The sequence below is a fragment of the Musa acuminata genome, chromosome BXJ3-9 (assembly GCF_036884655.1).
Source record: "Musa acuminata AAA Group cultivar baxijiao chromosome BXJ3-9, Cavendish_Baxijiao_AAA, whole genome shotgun sequence".
NCBI classification, from domain to species: Eukaryota; Viridiplantae; Streptophyta; class Magnoliopsida; order Zingiberales; family Musaceae; genus Musa; species Musa acuminata.
Window position 1 is genome coordinate 43,095,786 of NC_088357.1, and position 16,658 is coordinate 43,112,443.

Sequence of the window (16,658 nt, forward strand, 5' to 3'; positions counted from 1 at the left end):
CAATCGACGTATCGACAGAAGGCTTCGGACCGTAGATTTGAGCATTGGGCCAAGAAGAGCGGATATTGCACCAAGGATATCGGAGTTGTGGAGTCAATTGACCGATTGGGCAATAGGCCGCAAGATAGGACGATGCGTCGAAGAATCGAACAAAGCGTCGAGAGACCAATGACATGCCAGACAACTTGATTAATGCTTAGTATTAATTGTCTAGATCAAAGTGTGTTTTTACATGTGCAGGATTAACTACGATAGCAAGGCATGAAGCAAAATGAAGTCCTAGAGTCAAGGACACGATTACGTTGGGAGTTCGAGAGTTCGTCGGAAGTTCTGGAGGAACCAGTCGAGAAGTCTAGGAGCTTGCTAGAGAAGCTCATCGGAACTCGCTAAGAAGATTGTCGTGAAGTCCAGGAGTTCGCTGGAAGCTCGTCGAAAGAATAGACATAGGGACTTGTTTTACTTAGCAAATGTCTTATGATTTCATAGTTAGCACGTAATTGGGCTTGGATTTGGGCCAACCCAATTAGGGGCCAGCTAGGCCCATGTAAGAACTGTGTTGGGCCCAATAAGAAGCCCAAATAACGCCCCAAGAAGTCTCACTATCGTGGCACAATCTTCGAGACTATGTCAAGCGGTGGTACCACCAGTTTGGGCGATTGTACTGCCCCTGGCAGGGTGCTAGGCGATGGTACCGCCCAGCACTGCACCCCAGGCAGTGGTACCGCCCAACGTAGGCGGTAGTACCACCCGTGCCCGGGGAACCCGGGATGGGAAAGTTTTAGGCTCCAAGTTTGAATTAACTTGAAGCCTATAAATACTCCTCTCATCCCTAGTTAAAGCATACAAGCACAAAGAGTTTTATAGTGATAAAACGCTACTGCAATCTCTTTAGAATTTCTCTTCTCTATTCCAACTTTAGAATTCTGTTTAGAGAGGAGTGTATGTGCTTGTAAGGGTTTTCTCCTAAACCCGATAAAAGGAGAAGAGGAGTGTAAAAGGTGATTGGCCTTCGCATATTGAAGGAAGGCCTCTAGTGGACGTCGGTGACCTCGTCGGAGGAGGAAGCCAAAAGTAGATGTAGGTTAAGATTGACCGAACCACTCTAAATCTCGGTTTGCATTTACTTTCTGCTATTTATTTTAACTGCAAATTGTGTCCATTGCTTTACATCTACTGCACTTCCGTATGCTTTCAATTTAAGTTAAGTTTCCGAAAACGGTTTTACGTCGGAAATGGTTTTATCGTATGAAAGTTTTTAAACCATCGTGATTTTACCGCTGTATTAATTCACCCCTCCCCCTCTTAGTGTCGACCCTGATCCTAACAAAGATAGAATAATATGATACTAATGCGGATGCCTCACCTCCCCCATCTTCCTCCTCTAGCATTGACATAGATGTCTCACCGCTTTGTCTCCTCTTCCTCCTTGTCGTTTATTCGGATCGATATAACAAAGCTAACCATCATATTGTTATCGTTAATCATCACCATAAATCATCATCTGTTATCACTATTGAAATTATCTTTCTACCCATCATTTTTATACCATTCATACATATATTATCACGTGTTATATCTTTCATCGTTAAAACCAACGACATTAGGATAATTAAGTTACATATTTTACTTTTATGATCATAGAAATTTTATTATAAACTTTTTAAGTTTAAGATCAAGACGTCGAAGAGGTCTAAGTACGTTGGTTGGCTAACATGTAATTAGCCCGATTAAACCAGTTAGATTTATTACGCGGGCATCATCCGCCGTCCGAGAAGCGCCAACTCAAATTTCTTCCTCACCCCTTCAAAAACCTTTAAACGGAGGGGGAATCGAGCCACTCGCTTCCCTCTATAAGCGCGCGCTTCCCTCAGTTTCAGCTCCGTCCGGAGGCCAAAGACGGAGAGGGATGCGACGACTCCGCTGGGGTTTCGTCTCGATCCGAACTCGGGTATCGGCAAAAGCCCCTTCCATCGTATTTTGTTATCTTGTCAATGAAGATTCAACGCTTTTCTTCAAGATCCAATGTTTTAATACACATGCGAAGGTTGAATCTGAGCTTTGTACTCCTCGGCATCCAAATTCTAGCGATGTGAATATGTGCAGATTCTAGTAATCTGTGGAACTTAGTTTGCCTTCATTAATGTGTTGCCAAGAAGCTGGTAGGGTTTTATTCGAACCGATATTTGCATATAGGTTAGTTAGTATGTGAGAATTGGTGCTTTATGTTTCCATAGATCCAAGACAAGCCTTTATGTTTAGAACAGCCAAGCATGCGAATTTAGACTCAAGTAGATTCGACCAGTAAATTGAAACTAAGCTTCTAGATTTTCATCCTCAAAATGGGTCAATCTAGCAAGTTGCCTCAGGAAAGGAGAGAACATGGACTCATAATTGGGACATGTGCTTTCCTGGAAAGGATGTCTTCCGTTCTATAAGCTGATGCTGGTCCCGATGTCATCCATAGGCCTGTGAATGCTAAATGGTCGTGCAACTGTTAGTGTCTGCGGTTCCTCCTTGTGTATGACATTGGATGTACAGGTGAATTTGGGTTACGATCATCAGCAAGTACATTTATTGTTAGCTATCTTCAAGAAGGTTGCATATTAGAAAGACATTTGTAACAAATATAGTATTTTGAAGGTAAATACAATAAATCCACAATTTTATCACATTAAGCAACGAAATAAGTCAGAGAAATAAAGAGTATTAAAATGGGAAAGGAAACAAGAGAAGAAAGGGAAAAGATTACAAAACTCTTGAAAGCTGAGAGCCAAGAAATCTTCAAAATCAAATATCACATAACTGAAGTCTCTGAACCAGAATGTTGTGCAAGTGCAATGAACAATGTCAAATGGTAATCAAAAGCCCAGTTGAAGAGTCCCTTAATTCTTTCCTTCAGCTAGCCCATCATGAGGAAATCTATAAGCATCTTCATCTGGGAGGAAAGTTTTCTCCTTAGTGTCCCCCCAAAAACCAAGGACCGAGCTCCAAAGAGCATGTCAGGGGTTCCTAAAGGAGGAAGCTATAGAGCACAGGAAAATAATGTGATTAATAGTTCTGTCCATCAAAGAGTAGAGGGGCAAGAAGGATCCTGAAATTCTTCCTTAGGAAAAATCTCCCTAGAATGGGTTTATTTTTTAATGCCAGCAACATGAAACTGACATATATATGTTGAAGTTGAACCATCTTGTGTTTAATTCTCAATCATATTGTGTAATTGTCATGGGTTTGTTGCTTTCAGTATAGATGGGAACCTACTCTAGTCAGCTCATGCACAAGCCACAAGGTCAGATGAATGATTCTTGTCATAGCATGTGCTTACTATGCCATGCTCCACTGACATGCATGGTCACCTGAATATACATGTATGCCACTGACATGGTCAATGTGAATGGTCCTTGATATTGTTGATCCGTTAAATTGCTTTCTGTTTCCAGTAACATGTACCTATATTAAATAAGCATTCATTTCTAGAGTCATCTTTATTTGGATTTGATCACAAATTTCCTGCCATTAGTAGTTATATCATGAGAGCCTAATGCAACTACATGAAGAGCAATGTTTGGATGGGACCAACGTGTTAACTTTGTACTGGCGAGTATGATGATTGACTTTGTGCTTATTGACTTCATGAGCATGTCCACTATATGTGTTATTGGATTCTTTAACTTCTGAAGTCCTCAGGCAGTATGCTAGAGAATTTGTCGAAATAAATATATGATAATGTGATAGCAGATGTTGCAACATGTTCCTTTACATCCAGATTTTATTTTGATTCTTGTCATAGTCAATACATCGTTAGGATTTTAATAGTTGATATCAGCTACTTATTAGAGTTCTTAGGTAGATGCTTCTATTTCCTAATATATTATTGCAACTTGATGCTGACCAGTGTCGTGATTATTTCCTTGCATCTTGCATATGATTTTGACTGATAAAACCAACATATTATCATTGTTGATGTAATCATATTTGATTTCCCCTGAATTGTCTCCTATCAAAGCCATCATGGGGACCTTATATAATCTAGAAAAGACTTGAATAGCCAAGTGGAGACGAACTGACCTAAAATGGACAGCAATATGGAACTTGTGAGCATGTGAATAGCAAGAAGACTATAGGACTTGAATCCAAACTTGTTTTCTTTTTCTATCTGGAGTTTTTCATACTTATTTTTGTATCTAAAATCCCTTACTATTATTCAGTCATTGGTGCAGAGTCCCCGAATAAGTTATTCACTGACAGATTTTGTTTTGTTTTCCACTACACCACCTTCTTCTAGCCTGAAGAAAGTTGAAATAATTATAAATGTATACAACAAATCTTTTATGGGGCCTGTACATTATGATTGCTACATGAGCATTTGTAGAAAATCTTGATGTTTCAAGTATTCGTGTTCTTGGTTATTTGCCTTTAAAAGTGAAGATAATGTACAGCATGATTAGCTTGCCTAAGATTTAGGTATTTACCAGTGTCATATCAACCAGGTTATTTGCCCCTTTGGTTCCAGCATTTGTACCATGAATGATCACCACCGACAGCAATTCTAATCAAGCAAGAACTTTGCATGAGAAGCAGAGAGCCAAGTGTAGCCAAGGACAAACTTGCCGACAACTTGCAGTGAAGGCACTCTTCTTCGGCAAGTCATCTTTGGCTGCATTTGACTCTCTGTATCTTCAGGCAAAGCCCTTGTCAAAAAACTCAACTTTTATTCCTGATGTTAAAGCGGCAGCAGGTAAGCAACTCTATTCTTTACAACATGAATGATCACCACCAACAGTAATTCTAATCAAGCAAGAGCTTTGCATGAGAAGCAGAGAGCCAAGTGTAGCCAAGGACAAACTTGCCAACAACTTGCAGTGAAGGCACTCTTCTTCCAGCATGCGCCGGCAAGTCATCCTTGGCTGCATTTGACTCTCTGCATCTTCAGGCAAAGCACTCGTCAAGAAACTCTGAACTATTCTTCCTGATGTTAAAGCAGCAGCGGGTAAGCAACTCCATTCTCTTCATTGCACCACCCCATCTTTCATATTTTCTTCTGCATCTTCTAAGAGCTGGTATATATAGGCGAGGGCTGTCCACTAGATAGTAATTTGTGTAAAGGCATTAAATAAGGTGGAAATTTGTTTTACATCTTGAGGAATTCCATGGCCCACAAGGTTTGTAATGCCACTTTGTATCTTTCCTTCTATAGTCGGCATGATGACGGTGAGGTATCAATACAGAACTGGGCCATTTACCATAATTTAAGGGATTGTGTTCCTAAAAAGAAGGTTGTAGATTTGGAGGTGGTGGTGATTCACTGCTCGGTTGCTTTTCTAAGTTATTAGGCTGTTGGAGAAAATGCTTTTGATTGTAGGCAAGTGCGAGATCTGGAGGGACACGTGTGGTTTATGATCCAAAGATTGAGACCCGTCTTGCCCATGTAAATATATTAAAAAAAGAAAACACTCATTATTTAAAAGAGTGTTTGACTACTTCTTTTGCTTTTCTACTCCTTTTTTCAAGTATTGTTAGTATTCTCAAACCACATAGGCTAGCTCTGATTATGATAAGGTCATGATGTTGAAGTCTCTTCTGTGTGGTGTTATTGAGATATGTTCTTAAGCTCCATTGTCAACGTATCATTCTGTGTTAGCCATTCTCTCTGGAATTGTTATTCACAATTGCTTAGTCTGAAATAGATGCTAGGATATTATAATGCTGTCCTTTCCAATTTTCATTACTGATTTCTCTTCCATAGGTCTGGCTATTCAGAATAATTAGCATTGGTATCAATGTACCGCTGTTGATCGTAACTGTACTTAGGCTTAGCATAATTCATGCCCTTTGTCTTTCTTTGGTTGAAAAAAAATCTAATGTGATTTGTATATAGGACTGTTAAAAGGTTTTCTTCCAGAGCTGGAAGAGTAGGATTATTGAGTTGCTTCTTTTAGATATGATGATTTCCTGCTGATACAATATGATAACTGAGAAAAGAGTTCTACTGTTAACAGCATTGACTTCTATCAGGTGAATTATTGGCAAGATTATATCTCTAAAGTTGTTTTGCAAAACAATTTGTTTGATGCTCATCATTCATTGTCATTAACACTTCTTTTTGTCATCCATGAACTTGCTTTAATGGTGCATTCTTGCTTTGTCGGTTTGTGCTTAAAATTTGGGTTAATGACTACACTTGGCCCAGTCAAGATTAGCTGCCGCAATCTGAAATTTGCTCCATTTTGGCTGGTGGGTTTAATTTCAATACCCTTTTGACATTGAAGGGGTCACTGGAGTGTGTGCTTCATATTTCAAAAGATGCGCGACATATCTTCTCCTTTTGTTTGAAATTGAATGATCGAGCCTTTGTCCAGAGGTGGTAGGTTCACTGGATTGTTTTGAAGTACATGTGCCTTTTCTGGTGACGAATCTGATTCTGTGAAAGGATGGTGGGGGTCATTTAATTTAGATCTAACTCGTGTCCGCATGAGGTCCACCTACCTAATTATTCCATGGTTCATAAATTTATATACCCTACCCACAACTTTAAATTTTTTTAATTATTGTTTCATTTTGTCTTTTGGCATATGTTTTTGTGGTGAACCATCTTGCTTGCAATTCTTTTTTCTGTTTTCATGTTTTTTGTTGCTTCAATCTCTAAGAGTTAATGTATAGGGATAAGATTAGCAAGAGAGTCAATTATCAAAAACATAGATCCTTCACCTAGATATTCATTATGGAACTGACACAAAATCTTTCCTACACTACATAAGATAGATAAATAATTCTACATGAACTGTTAAATAACTCAATCATTTGACTTCATTATCAAGGAGATGTCCCTCCCAAGACCATGAGTGCTGATAGAAGATAAGAAGGATTTGATAGAGTGGAGGATTTTCCTTTGGATTTGTATCCAAAGAGTCAAATTTGCTCAAGGCCATTCTGAGCCTCCTACACCAAGGACATGATCAAAAGCTCACCTTGATGAAAGTGTAACAAATTTAACAGTGTGAGTCCAGTTAATTGGGCATGGCAATTGATTTAGTTTACTGTTGCAATATCTTCTCCATATTCTAGGCAGATCTTATCTCAGTGTTACAAACTTGAACAATGAAAATGAGTCATCTATCGAGCTGTGAGCTGCTGATGTAAAGGCATGTGCATGTTTGGTCCACATCTTTCCACATTGATCCATTTGTATGGTTAGAACAAGTTTGTATAGTCAAGGACTGGTTGACCATGATGTTGAAATGTTTTCGCAGTCCTGGTTATTTTTTATCAATGTGATTTACTGGAAGATCAAGCTTAATTAGGAGCATAGTTATCAAGTAGATCGGATTGGCTAATCTGATTTGGTTATTGAATCAAAAATCACAAAAAATGTAAATGCCTAATTCAGAATGACTATAAGCCGAAAGAACGGGTCGGTTTTGGAATGCTCATAGAATGAACATAAACTACTTGTAACAATAATCATTTGACGATACATTGTCATTTACAGGGTGTTTGATTGTCAAAAATTGGAAATGCCTACAAGTTGACATTTCTTGTTTAAAGTGTTGAGCTAGCTTTCACTCTAGGTCGGCATAAGTTGTCTGGATTAATGTAAGCCTTGTGAATGGATTAAAGTTAACTGTTTAATTGCATGAAGGATCATGTGGCCTTCTAATATCACTGATTCATTGTTATCTGTTAGTGAAAACTTAGAAATCAGACATAGATATGGAGGTATGTGTGTTCAACCATCTTGTGGTTCCATTCTTATCATATTGTCGCAAATCATAGGTATATTGTTTGCAGAATAGAGGGGTGCCTGGCCATTCATCAGGCCATGCATGATTTTTGTCATAGCATGTGCTTACTATGCAATGCGCTACCGACGAGCATGGTCACCTGACCAATATCAGGATACATGTATGCCACTGATAGTGGTATGGGTTGCTTTGAATAAAGAATATATTCACCATGAACATTTCTTGATATTGTTATTTAACTATATTGCTTTTTGTTTCCCCAATAACATGTACCTACGTTAGATATGTACTCATTCTCAGGACATCTTTATTTATGTTTTATCATGAATTGCCTACCATAACTACTTTTACAGTTTACACCATGAGTGCCTCATGGAATCATGACTCATGAAGGTCCCAACTTGATAATGAGGATTGTGATGACTAACATTTACATAGGTGCTTCATGAGCATGTCAACATTCGGTATAAATGAGTGCTTTGACTTTAAAGTATTCTGTCAGGCTCTCTCTAGCATTGCGCTTTGACTTCTAAAGTATTCTGTCAGGCTCTCTCTAGCATTGCTTTGGATGGGTTATTAATTCTGAAGATGTCATCATAAATTGAGTCCGTTGGTGGTAACAAAGCAAGGACTTATGGTAGAGACACTGCCTGAATGTATATATTCTAGTGTGCTAGTAGGCGTTGCAACATTCAAGATGTTACATTCAGTTGTTCATATCAGGCATCACAAGTTATACATGCAATGTGTAGTTTGTTATTACAAATGCTTGCTATCTGAATCTATGATTAGTAAAACTTAATATGATTGGTTCCTTTGCATCCTTACAGCCAATAGTCAATAAAAGTATAGGATTTTGATAGTCCAAATCAGTTACTCTTGCAAATTCTCAGTTTGATACTTATAATTCCTAATAGGTTATTGCAACTTGATGCTGAAGTGTGTCAATTAATCATTTCCTTGTATCCTGCATTTGTTTTTGATAGATAACGCTAGACATTGTCAATGCTATTATCTTATATGTTCCACAAATTGTCCCCTTTCTTAGTCATCATAGGGGCCATATATATTTCCAGAAAAGATCTTGAAGATCTAAGTGGAGATTAATGTGTTCAAACTTGAAAAGTACCAGACTGGCCTAGAATGGACTGCTATATGGAACTTGTAAGCATGTAAACCTGAATTAGCAAGATGACTCCAGAACTTGAACCCCTACTTACTTTCTTTTTCTACTTGAGTTTTTCATACATATTACTGTATGAAAAATTCCTTGTTATCATGCAAATAGTGCTGACTCTTTGGATGTGTGATCACCAACAGTTTTTGCTTTATTTCCCACTACTCCACCTTCTTATGTAGCCTGTAGAAAGTTGATATAATTATAAATATACTCAACAAATCTTTTCTGGAGCCTGTAATTGTTACTTATGCATGAGTATTCATAATAATCTTGAGCTTTCCGGTATTCCTGTGTTCTTGGTTGTTTACATTAAAAATGAAGACAAGGTGCAATATCATTTCCCTACCTGAGTTCAGGTACTTACCATTGTCATACAAACCTGGTTACTTGCCACCTAGGTTCCCGTGATTTGCAACATGATTGATCACCAATGACAGCAGCCCTAATCAAGCAAGAGCTTTGCATGAGAAGAAGAGAGCCAAGTGTAGCCAAGGACAAACTTGCCGACAACTTGCATGTGAAGAGACTCTTCTTCCAGCTTATGCCGGCAAGTCATCCTTGGCTGCATTCCACTCTCTTCATCTTCAGGCAAAGCCATCGTCAAGCAGCGGCAGGCAAGCAAACTCTATTCTCTTCATTGCACCATCCCTTCTCACATTTTTCTGCTGCATCCTCTAGTCTGATACAAGAGCTGGTATATATAGTCAAGGCTTGTCAATAAATAGTAATCTTTGTGAAGCCATTGAATAATATGGAAAATTCTTGTGCACCTTGAGGAATCCCACGGTGCTTGTGGTTTGCAGTGCTACTTCTGATCTTTCCTTTTTCAGTTGGTGTGATGACTCATGAGGTATCAAAACAGAAGCTGGCCATTTATCATAAGTTCAAAGGGATTGTGGTCCTCAAAAGAAGGCTGTAGATATGGAGATGGTGGTGATTTACTTGTTAGTTGCTTTTATAAGTTGTTAGGCTGTTGCTGGAATGGTCTTGATTGTAGGCGAGTCTGAGATATGGAGGGGACTCGTGTGGCTCATGATCACGAGCTTGTTAGTTCTTTGACTACTTCTTTTGCAGTTTTTTTCCTCCTTTTTTCATGCATTGTTTGTTAGCATTCTCAAACTTCATAGGCTATCCCTTACTATGATGAGGATCTTGATGTATGGTGCTATTGAAATTTGTCCCTAAGTTCCATTGCTAATGTCTCATTCTCTGCAAGCCCTTCTCTCATGATTTATCATACAGGATTGCTTTGTCTGGTATAGATGCTTGAATACTTTATAGGATGCTTGCCAGTTTCCATTAGCGAGGTTCCTTTCCATTGGTCTGGTTGTGTATGGTAATCAGCACTAATATAGCAAGGTATTCTACGTAGACGCTTATTGTGCTTTATGGTTTGAAGAAAACTTAAGGTGATTTGTTTGTATTTCTCTGTTGAAAGGGGTGTTTTTCCGACCTGGTAGTATTAATGAGTTGCTAGTTTCTTTTTAGATTTGATGATTGATTGCTGTTATAGTATGATCTCCTAAAAAGGAATTTTACTGTTAACAGCAATGACTTTTCACAGGCGAATTCTTGGTTAGAGTGCACCTGTAAAGTTGTTGTGCGAAGCAATTTATATAATGCTAATCATCCATTGTCATTAACTCTTTTTTTTGGTGTCATCTTTAAACTTGCTTTAAAGGTCCATTCTCTCTTGTCGGATTGTGCTAAAAAGTTGGGGTGATGACTACAATGGGCCCAGTCAAGATTAGCTGCTGCAATCTCACACTTGCTCCATTTTGGCTGGTGGGGTTCATCTGACTCGACGCACTGGGATCGCATCTGTTCCAATACCCTTTGGACACTGAAGGTGGTCGCTCGAATTCATGCTTTCCATTTCAAAAGATAGGACAGATCTCCTTTTGTTTGAGATTGAGTCGTCCGGCTTTTGTCCATAGGTGGTGGGTTCACTGGATAATTTGGAGCAGCTACTGAAGAATCTGATTCTGTCAAAGGATAGCTGGGGTCACTAATATTTGATCTGAGATGTGTCCCTCTGAGGTCCACTTACCTAATTATTCCACGGTATGCTGTTTATGAACTTCTACTCTTTGCCTGTGATTCTCATATATTTTTTTTATTGCCTTTTGCATATGTTTTCTTGGTCAACTTGCTTGTGTTTCTTCTTCTTTAATGTTTCTTGTTGCTTCAATCTCTATAAGATTAATCTGTAGAGAAACAAAATTATCTAGATAGTAGATTATCAATGCACGTAGATCCTTCACAATCCTAGTCCATCTGACATGAAATCTTTCCTGCGCTTCAAAAGCTGGGTAAATAATATTACATGACTTCATTATCCAGGAGATCGTCTCCCGAATTAAATCCTTTTTAGGGAAGATAAGAAGGGTTTAATAGAGTAGCAGGATTTGTATCCATAGGGTCTGGAACATTTCTCTAGGCCATTCTGGGCCCGATGGGCCTCCTCCTACACCAATGACATGATCAAAAGCAAATTTTGATGAGCGAGACCAACAAATTTGGCAGCCAGCATATCATAGTTAATTGGGCATCTCGGATGATTTACTTAAAGCATTGCAATATCTTCTCCTCAAGTAGTATACTTCTAGTCAACCAAACGCTTGCAAACATATTACGTGTAGCAAAGAGAGTAGCAATCACCTCATTTGTGGGCATCTAAATTCTCTTGAGTGTTATTAACAACATGAAACAAAAGAAAAAATATTTAAAGTTACCACAAGATATTGGAATGAAACTCTAGATTGATGTAAAATGTTTTTTATTACACATGAGCTAACAAAATGATCTAAGGATTAGTGATCTTGTGGCTGGCCTTGTCATTAAAATTTTGACATAAGATTCAGATTAGTTATTGGGCTGGGTTGCATGGATGGGCATACCACTTCCACTTTGACAAGGGAAGAAACAATTTTATACAATTAGGATATTGTTTGGATTTTTCTCTTTTAAATGGTATCTTTATGCTTAACAATGTTGTTAGTGTTATGGAAGATAGAGTAACATACTGAGCATCTTATGAGTGTTTACTGTCTTTATATTGCAAAATAGAGAAGGACGCAAATCCTTGATGTTTTTCCATAATGGTACCAATTGCCATTGACACCTTCATAGGTAAATATTGACATAATTGAATGTTGAACTACAATTATGAGAGCTTCACAGAATTACCTTTGTATGATCTGTTGTAAATCTTCATGCAGAAACATGGCTTTGAATGTTGAACTACTTGTTATTCTGATGGAGTTGGTACCAACAAGCACTATCCTCTTTAACAAGCTACTCTTCTTTTTTGCATAATTATGCAGAACCTTTGATAGGTGTGCAAACCCATTGGAGCATCGCTTAGCTTGAGGCCTGATGATTGAGGTCACAATGCGACGGCATAGATTTGCCCTCTCATCAGAGTGCATGCATCACTTAGTGGGAGAGTTCGAACGATCTGGGGGTATCTGTACGGTCGAAAGGGTTATCGACAGCTTCATTCAGAGCATAGGCACAAATTTGCCCATGGAGGTTTTCTTGCTGCTCTCCGATCCTGAGGAATTGGTGCCTGTTAAAATTCACAAACAACAAAGGTTTAGCCGAAATCTTTATTGGCCATAAGAGGCAGAGCCATAATGCATAGATAGGGTGAACTAAGACTTGATGCATGGTCATGAAGAAGCAAACATAGATCACAGAAGAAAAGAGGAAACTGGAATGAAGTAAGATGGGGGCAAGAAGGTGTCATATACCATTAAGGAATCTAGTCTTGCTTCTCCTGCTTCATTGCCATGGTTATCATCCATGTCCTGCTCCTGATCCTCATTGACCATTTTGCCACGATCATCACTGTGTTCCTTTAAGTTGGTGTAGGCGGTGGATGAACTCTTGATGTAGCAGATGTACTTGTGTTGGTCATCCTGGATGTAGACTATTGGGACATGGCTGAGCCTGGGCCACTCCTCGCCATTCTGAAGACAACTACGAAGCAATTGGCTGCTGCCCTCGATGTCGAGTCTCTGAAGCGCAGTGAATTGTGCTTGCAGGCCTGTCACCAGCCACTTCGGCAGATAACTCATTTTATTGTTGGATACTTCCAAGAACTCGAGTGCAGGGAGATCAGAGACACTTTCCAGGCCTGATTCATCGTGTATTTGCATTCTTTTCATGGAAGAGAAGCCGCAGATCGACTTCAGACTACCAACACCTTTAGTCTGCAATCTGGTTAAGGCTGTGGCATGGCGGCTCAAGGCTTCTGGGAGATCTCTCAACCTGGGACAATCAACAAGGTGCAGGTGGCTCAAGCGAGGCATGGCCACCGCCACCTCGTCGTCTCCGATCACCCCCCAGTGCCATTCTTCCCAGTTTATCATCCCATCAAACCACAACTCTGTCAGCTTCGGAAACGACACAGGCGAAGAAGAACGACGCTTCCCCCCAGCAGCTTCGCACCCCAAGAACTCTGACCCAATGGCTACAACCGCAGATGCACCTCTTATCCGAAGGAACTCCAGGTTGGGGAGCTTCCCCAGCGGCGGAAGCCATGGGCAGAGCCGGCAGTCGACGAGAACCAGACGCCTCAGATTACCAAGGAGCAGCCCGACGCTTGCAGTCGTCAACCAGGTAGGGTAACGGCGGCCGAAGAAATGCTGGATCTCGAGCTTATCGAGCGACGATGGCGGATGAAGAGCCGTGTCGAACACCCTCTCAATTCTCTCCATCTCCTCCTCCGCATACCCGAAGCTCGGCGGCGCGGTGTCAGCTCGGCAAGGTGAGCAGTGCATCTCCACCCACTCCAGGTCCTGGTTATTCCTCAACCCCTTCGCTGCTGCTTCTCCCGGCTCTGCAGCAGCCCATGCCCTCTCCAGCTTGGATATCGCCAGCCATCGAAGCCTCCGAAGGTTGCTTACCTCTTCCAAGCTGCACCATTCTCTCCCTGTGTTCACCACCAGCCCTCGAAGCACGTTGAGATGTTGCAGCCTCCCGATTCCGGACGGGAAGCCCTCCACCGGCACGCATTCCAGGTCGAGGCTCCTCAGGTTGTGCAGTTTGACCACGCTCTTGGGGAGGTTGCTTATCCGTGATCGATTAAGGATCAGATACTGCAGGTTTACCAGATTCCCTATGCTCTCAGGAAGCTCCCTTATGTGACAGTCGGAGAGATCCAAGTACCTCAAATGTATCAGCTCTCCGATGTGTTGCGGTAGCCCCAGAATCCTGGTGTCAGCAAGATGAAGCACCCTCAAGCGCGTCAACTTCCTCAGGTGATCATCCACATCCGTCTCACTCACGCTTGTCCTCTCCAGCAACAGCGTCCTCACCGACTCTTGCTTCTTGATCGCGTCGAGGATGGGCTGGATTCGCTGCGTTCCCGGGGCTATGACCGAGACCCGACGCAGCTTGGCCGAGGCGGCGCTCTTCCACCCTTGCTGCACGTCTTTCACGAACAAGCTCTCGTCCCTCGTCAAGAAATGCGCGAGCGAGCGGAGCAGGTCGTGCATGGTGCACCCGAACTGGTCGTGATACATGGGGTGGGGTTGCAGTAGGCTTCTCCGGATGAGCTCCCTGTAGTACTCCTCCCCTGCTGCCTCCGGCGTCAGGTCTCCTGCTGCTTGCACAAACCCCTCTGCGATCCAGAACTGGATGAGGTATTGCCTGAGATGGATGTAGTCCTCCGGGAACATGGCGCAGTAGAGGAAGCACTGCTTCAGCTGGGACGGCAGGTCCTCGTAGCTCAGGTACAGCGCCCCCTTGACGCCCTCGGGAAGCCCTGTCTGCGACCACGCCGCGCTCCGGAGCACCTGCTCCCATGCCCTTCTGCTGAGCCCCTTGGTGCAGAGTACACCTCCGATGGTCTTGATGGCGAGGGGAAGCCCGTCGCACTTCTCCACTATCTTCAACCCTATGTCCGCAATCGACCGGGCGTCCCTTTCCTCGTCGTCGCCGTGAGCGACCTTTTTGCACAGGAGGGACCAGCCGTCGTGCAGCGGCAGCAACTTCATTCTGTGGATGTGGACTGCCTTCATCCGCCTAGCGATGCCTTCGTTTCTGGTGGTGACAAGAACCCTGCTCCCCGCCGCCCCGCCCTGCAGAGGATTCCGGAGCAGGTCCTCCCAGATGTACTCGCTCCAGACGTCGTCCAACACGAGCAAGAACTTGTTCCCTCGGAGGAGGCTCTCCACCACGGGCTCCAGCAGCGCCCTGCTCCTGGCTCCGCCGTCGCTTCCGCCGGCGCCGGCGATTATGTCTCTCAGGACGTCGCTTTCCACGAACTCCTGGGACACGCAGACCCACATGCTCCTTCGGAAGCTGGCCTTGGTCCTGTCGTCATGGAACACCTTCTGAGCCAGCGTCGTCTTGCCGATGCCGCCTATCCCCACAACGGCGAGCACGAGAACGTTACTCCTCGTGTCCTCCTTGGTCAGCAGCTCCACCAGATCCCTGGCGTCCTCCTCCATTCCCGTGCCGACGATGTCGGACTCCAGCACAGGGGAAGTCTTGCGACTGACTCGAGAAGTCGGCTTCCGGTCGGAGTACACCCTGAGATCGAACGCGGTCCTCCTGGCGGAGATCTCCTCCAGCCTCCGGTTGAGATCCCTGATTCTGACACCGATCTCATGGGTGAGCTCCACTTGCCGGCCGAAGCCGGAGAACCAGGAAAAGCGGCGGCGCTTGCGAGCTCCCGCCCGCGCCGTGGGTTTCTTCTCGGCCTGGACCTGGCACTCGTCGAGGATGTCGTCGGCGTCGTACATGGCGTCCTTGAGCTCCCTGAGCCAGTCGTCGATGGCCTCGTCCTCGATCCGCCGCCTCTCGGCGTCACGGAGCACGTGCCGTATCGTCCGCAGCGTGCGCTGCAGCCTCTGGATCTCGCCGGGGACACCCAGCAAAGCGTCCGCCTCTTCCATGGCCAAGTCTCCCAGCGCATTGAGGAGCCTGGAGACGAAGGCCTCTACTACCATGGCCATTTCTCCTTTCGGTCGATTCCAAGCAGATGGCTATAAATGTAAGGGACCATCGACATCGGAAAGGGCTGCTGAGGAGCCGATCATTCGTTCCATGTCTGCGCATTGACCTCGAGAGGAGACCACATGTGAAGCAGACGCAGCGTGGGCGCTCGCGAGAAGACGGAGTTAAGCCAGCGTGGCGCAGCGGTCAACCTTTAAACTGGTGACACAGTTGCCATGGACTGGTCAACGGCACACGGTATTGGCATCTTATTATGGACCACTAGATTCTGGTATCTACCGAGACGAAATCATTTTTAAGGTATGCGGGATTTGGAGTTATTAAAATATTCGTATCTAAAACGATAGATATAATAAAATATATCTATCCTAGTCATTAATATTAATGAATTCAGGTTGTCTGATATTTCACCACTTACACCAATTAATAATTGAAAGTTTTATTTAGTAAATCTTGATTGTTTGACTTGTTGGGACTTTGGGGTCAACTTAGATTACAATTAGAACTTGTAGCTGCAAGCCTCAATGTATCCGAGTAGTTAAGCTTGTTAGAAAGAAAATATCGTTCATATTTTAGGTTTGGATTTGTATATGCAGAATTGTTTGATATACTTCCGAGATCCGAGATGAAAACATATAACTTCTAAAGCACACCTTCCGGGGGAACAAATAATAGAAAATCTATTGTCAATCGACATGTGGTTATTATATGAGATTTAAGTTATCCTCCTCTCATTCGCCTATATGGACGAAGTAAGTTCAAAGCAAATA

The 16,658-nt window shown here is 42.5% G+C and overlaps 1 protein-coding gene and 1 long non-coding RNA gene across 2 annotated transcripts; one reads left to right on the forward strand and one right to left on the reverse strand.

Annotated features, from left to right (window-relative positions):
• The first annotated feature begins 1,812 nt into the window (after window positions 1-1,812).
• Window positions 1,813-12,384, forward strand: LOC108953741 (uncharacterized). Its single transcript, XR_010500957.1, has 4 exons — window positions 1,813-1,948; window positions 10,601-10,768; window positions 10,857-10,983; window positions 12,246-12,384. It is a non-coding gene; the product is annotated as an uncharacterized LOC108953741 (long non-coding RNA).
• LOC103998736 (disease resistance protein RGA2) lies at window positions 11,952-16,307 on the reverse strand. The gene is made up of 2 exons (XM_009420298.3): window positions 12,675-16,307; window positions 11,952-12,490 (listed from the first exon to the last, which is right to left on the reverse strand). The coding sequence occupies exons 1-2, from the start codon at window positions 15,885-15,887 to the stop codon at window positions 12,419-12,421; spliced, it is 3,285 nt and encodes a 1,094-aa protein (XP_009418573.2). The 5' UTR covers window positions 15,888-16,307; the 3' UTR covers window positions 11,952-12,418.
• Between the last annotated feature and the right edge of the window lie 351 nt (window positions 16,308-16,658).

What these genes read in the sequence shown, in the direction of transcription:
- LOC103998736 (XM_009420298.3), bottom strand. Translation starts at nt 15,887, where the DNA reads ATGGCCATGGTAGTAGAGGCCTTCGTCTCCAGGCTCCTCAATGCGCTG. An exon ending in CAAGACTAGATTCCTTAATG is followed by an intron (nt 12,491 to 12,674) that starts GTATATGACACC and finishes GAATTTTAACAG; the next exon opens with GCACCAATTCCTCAGGATCG.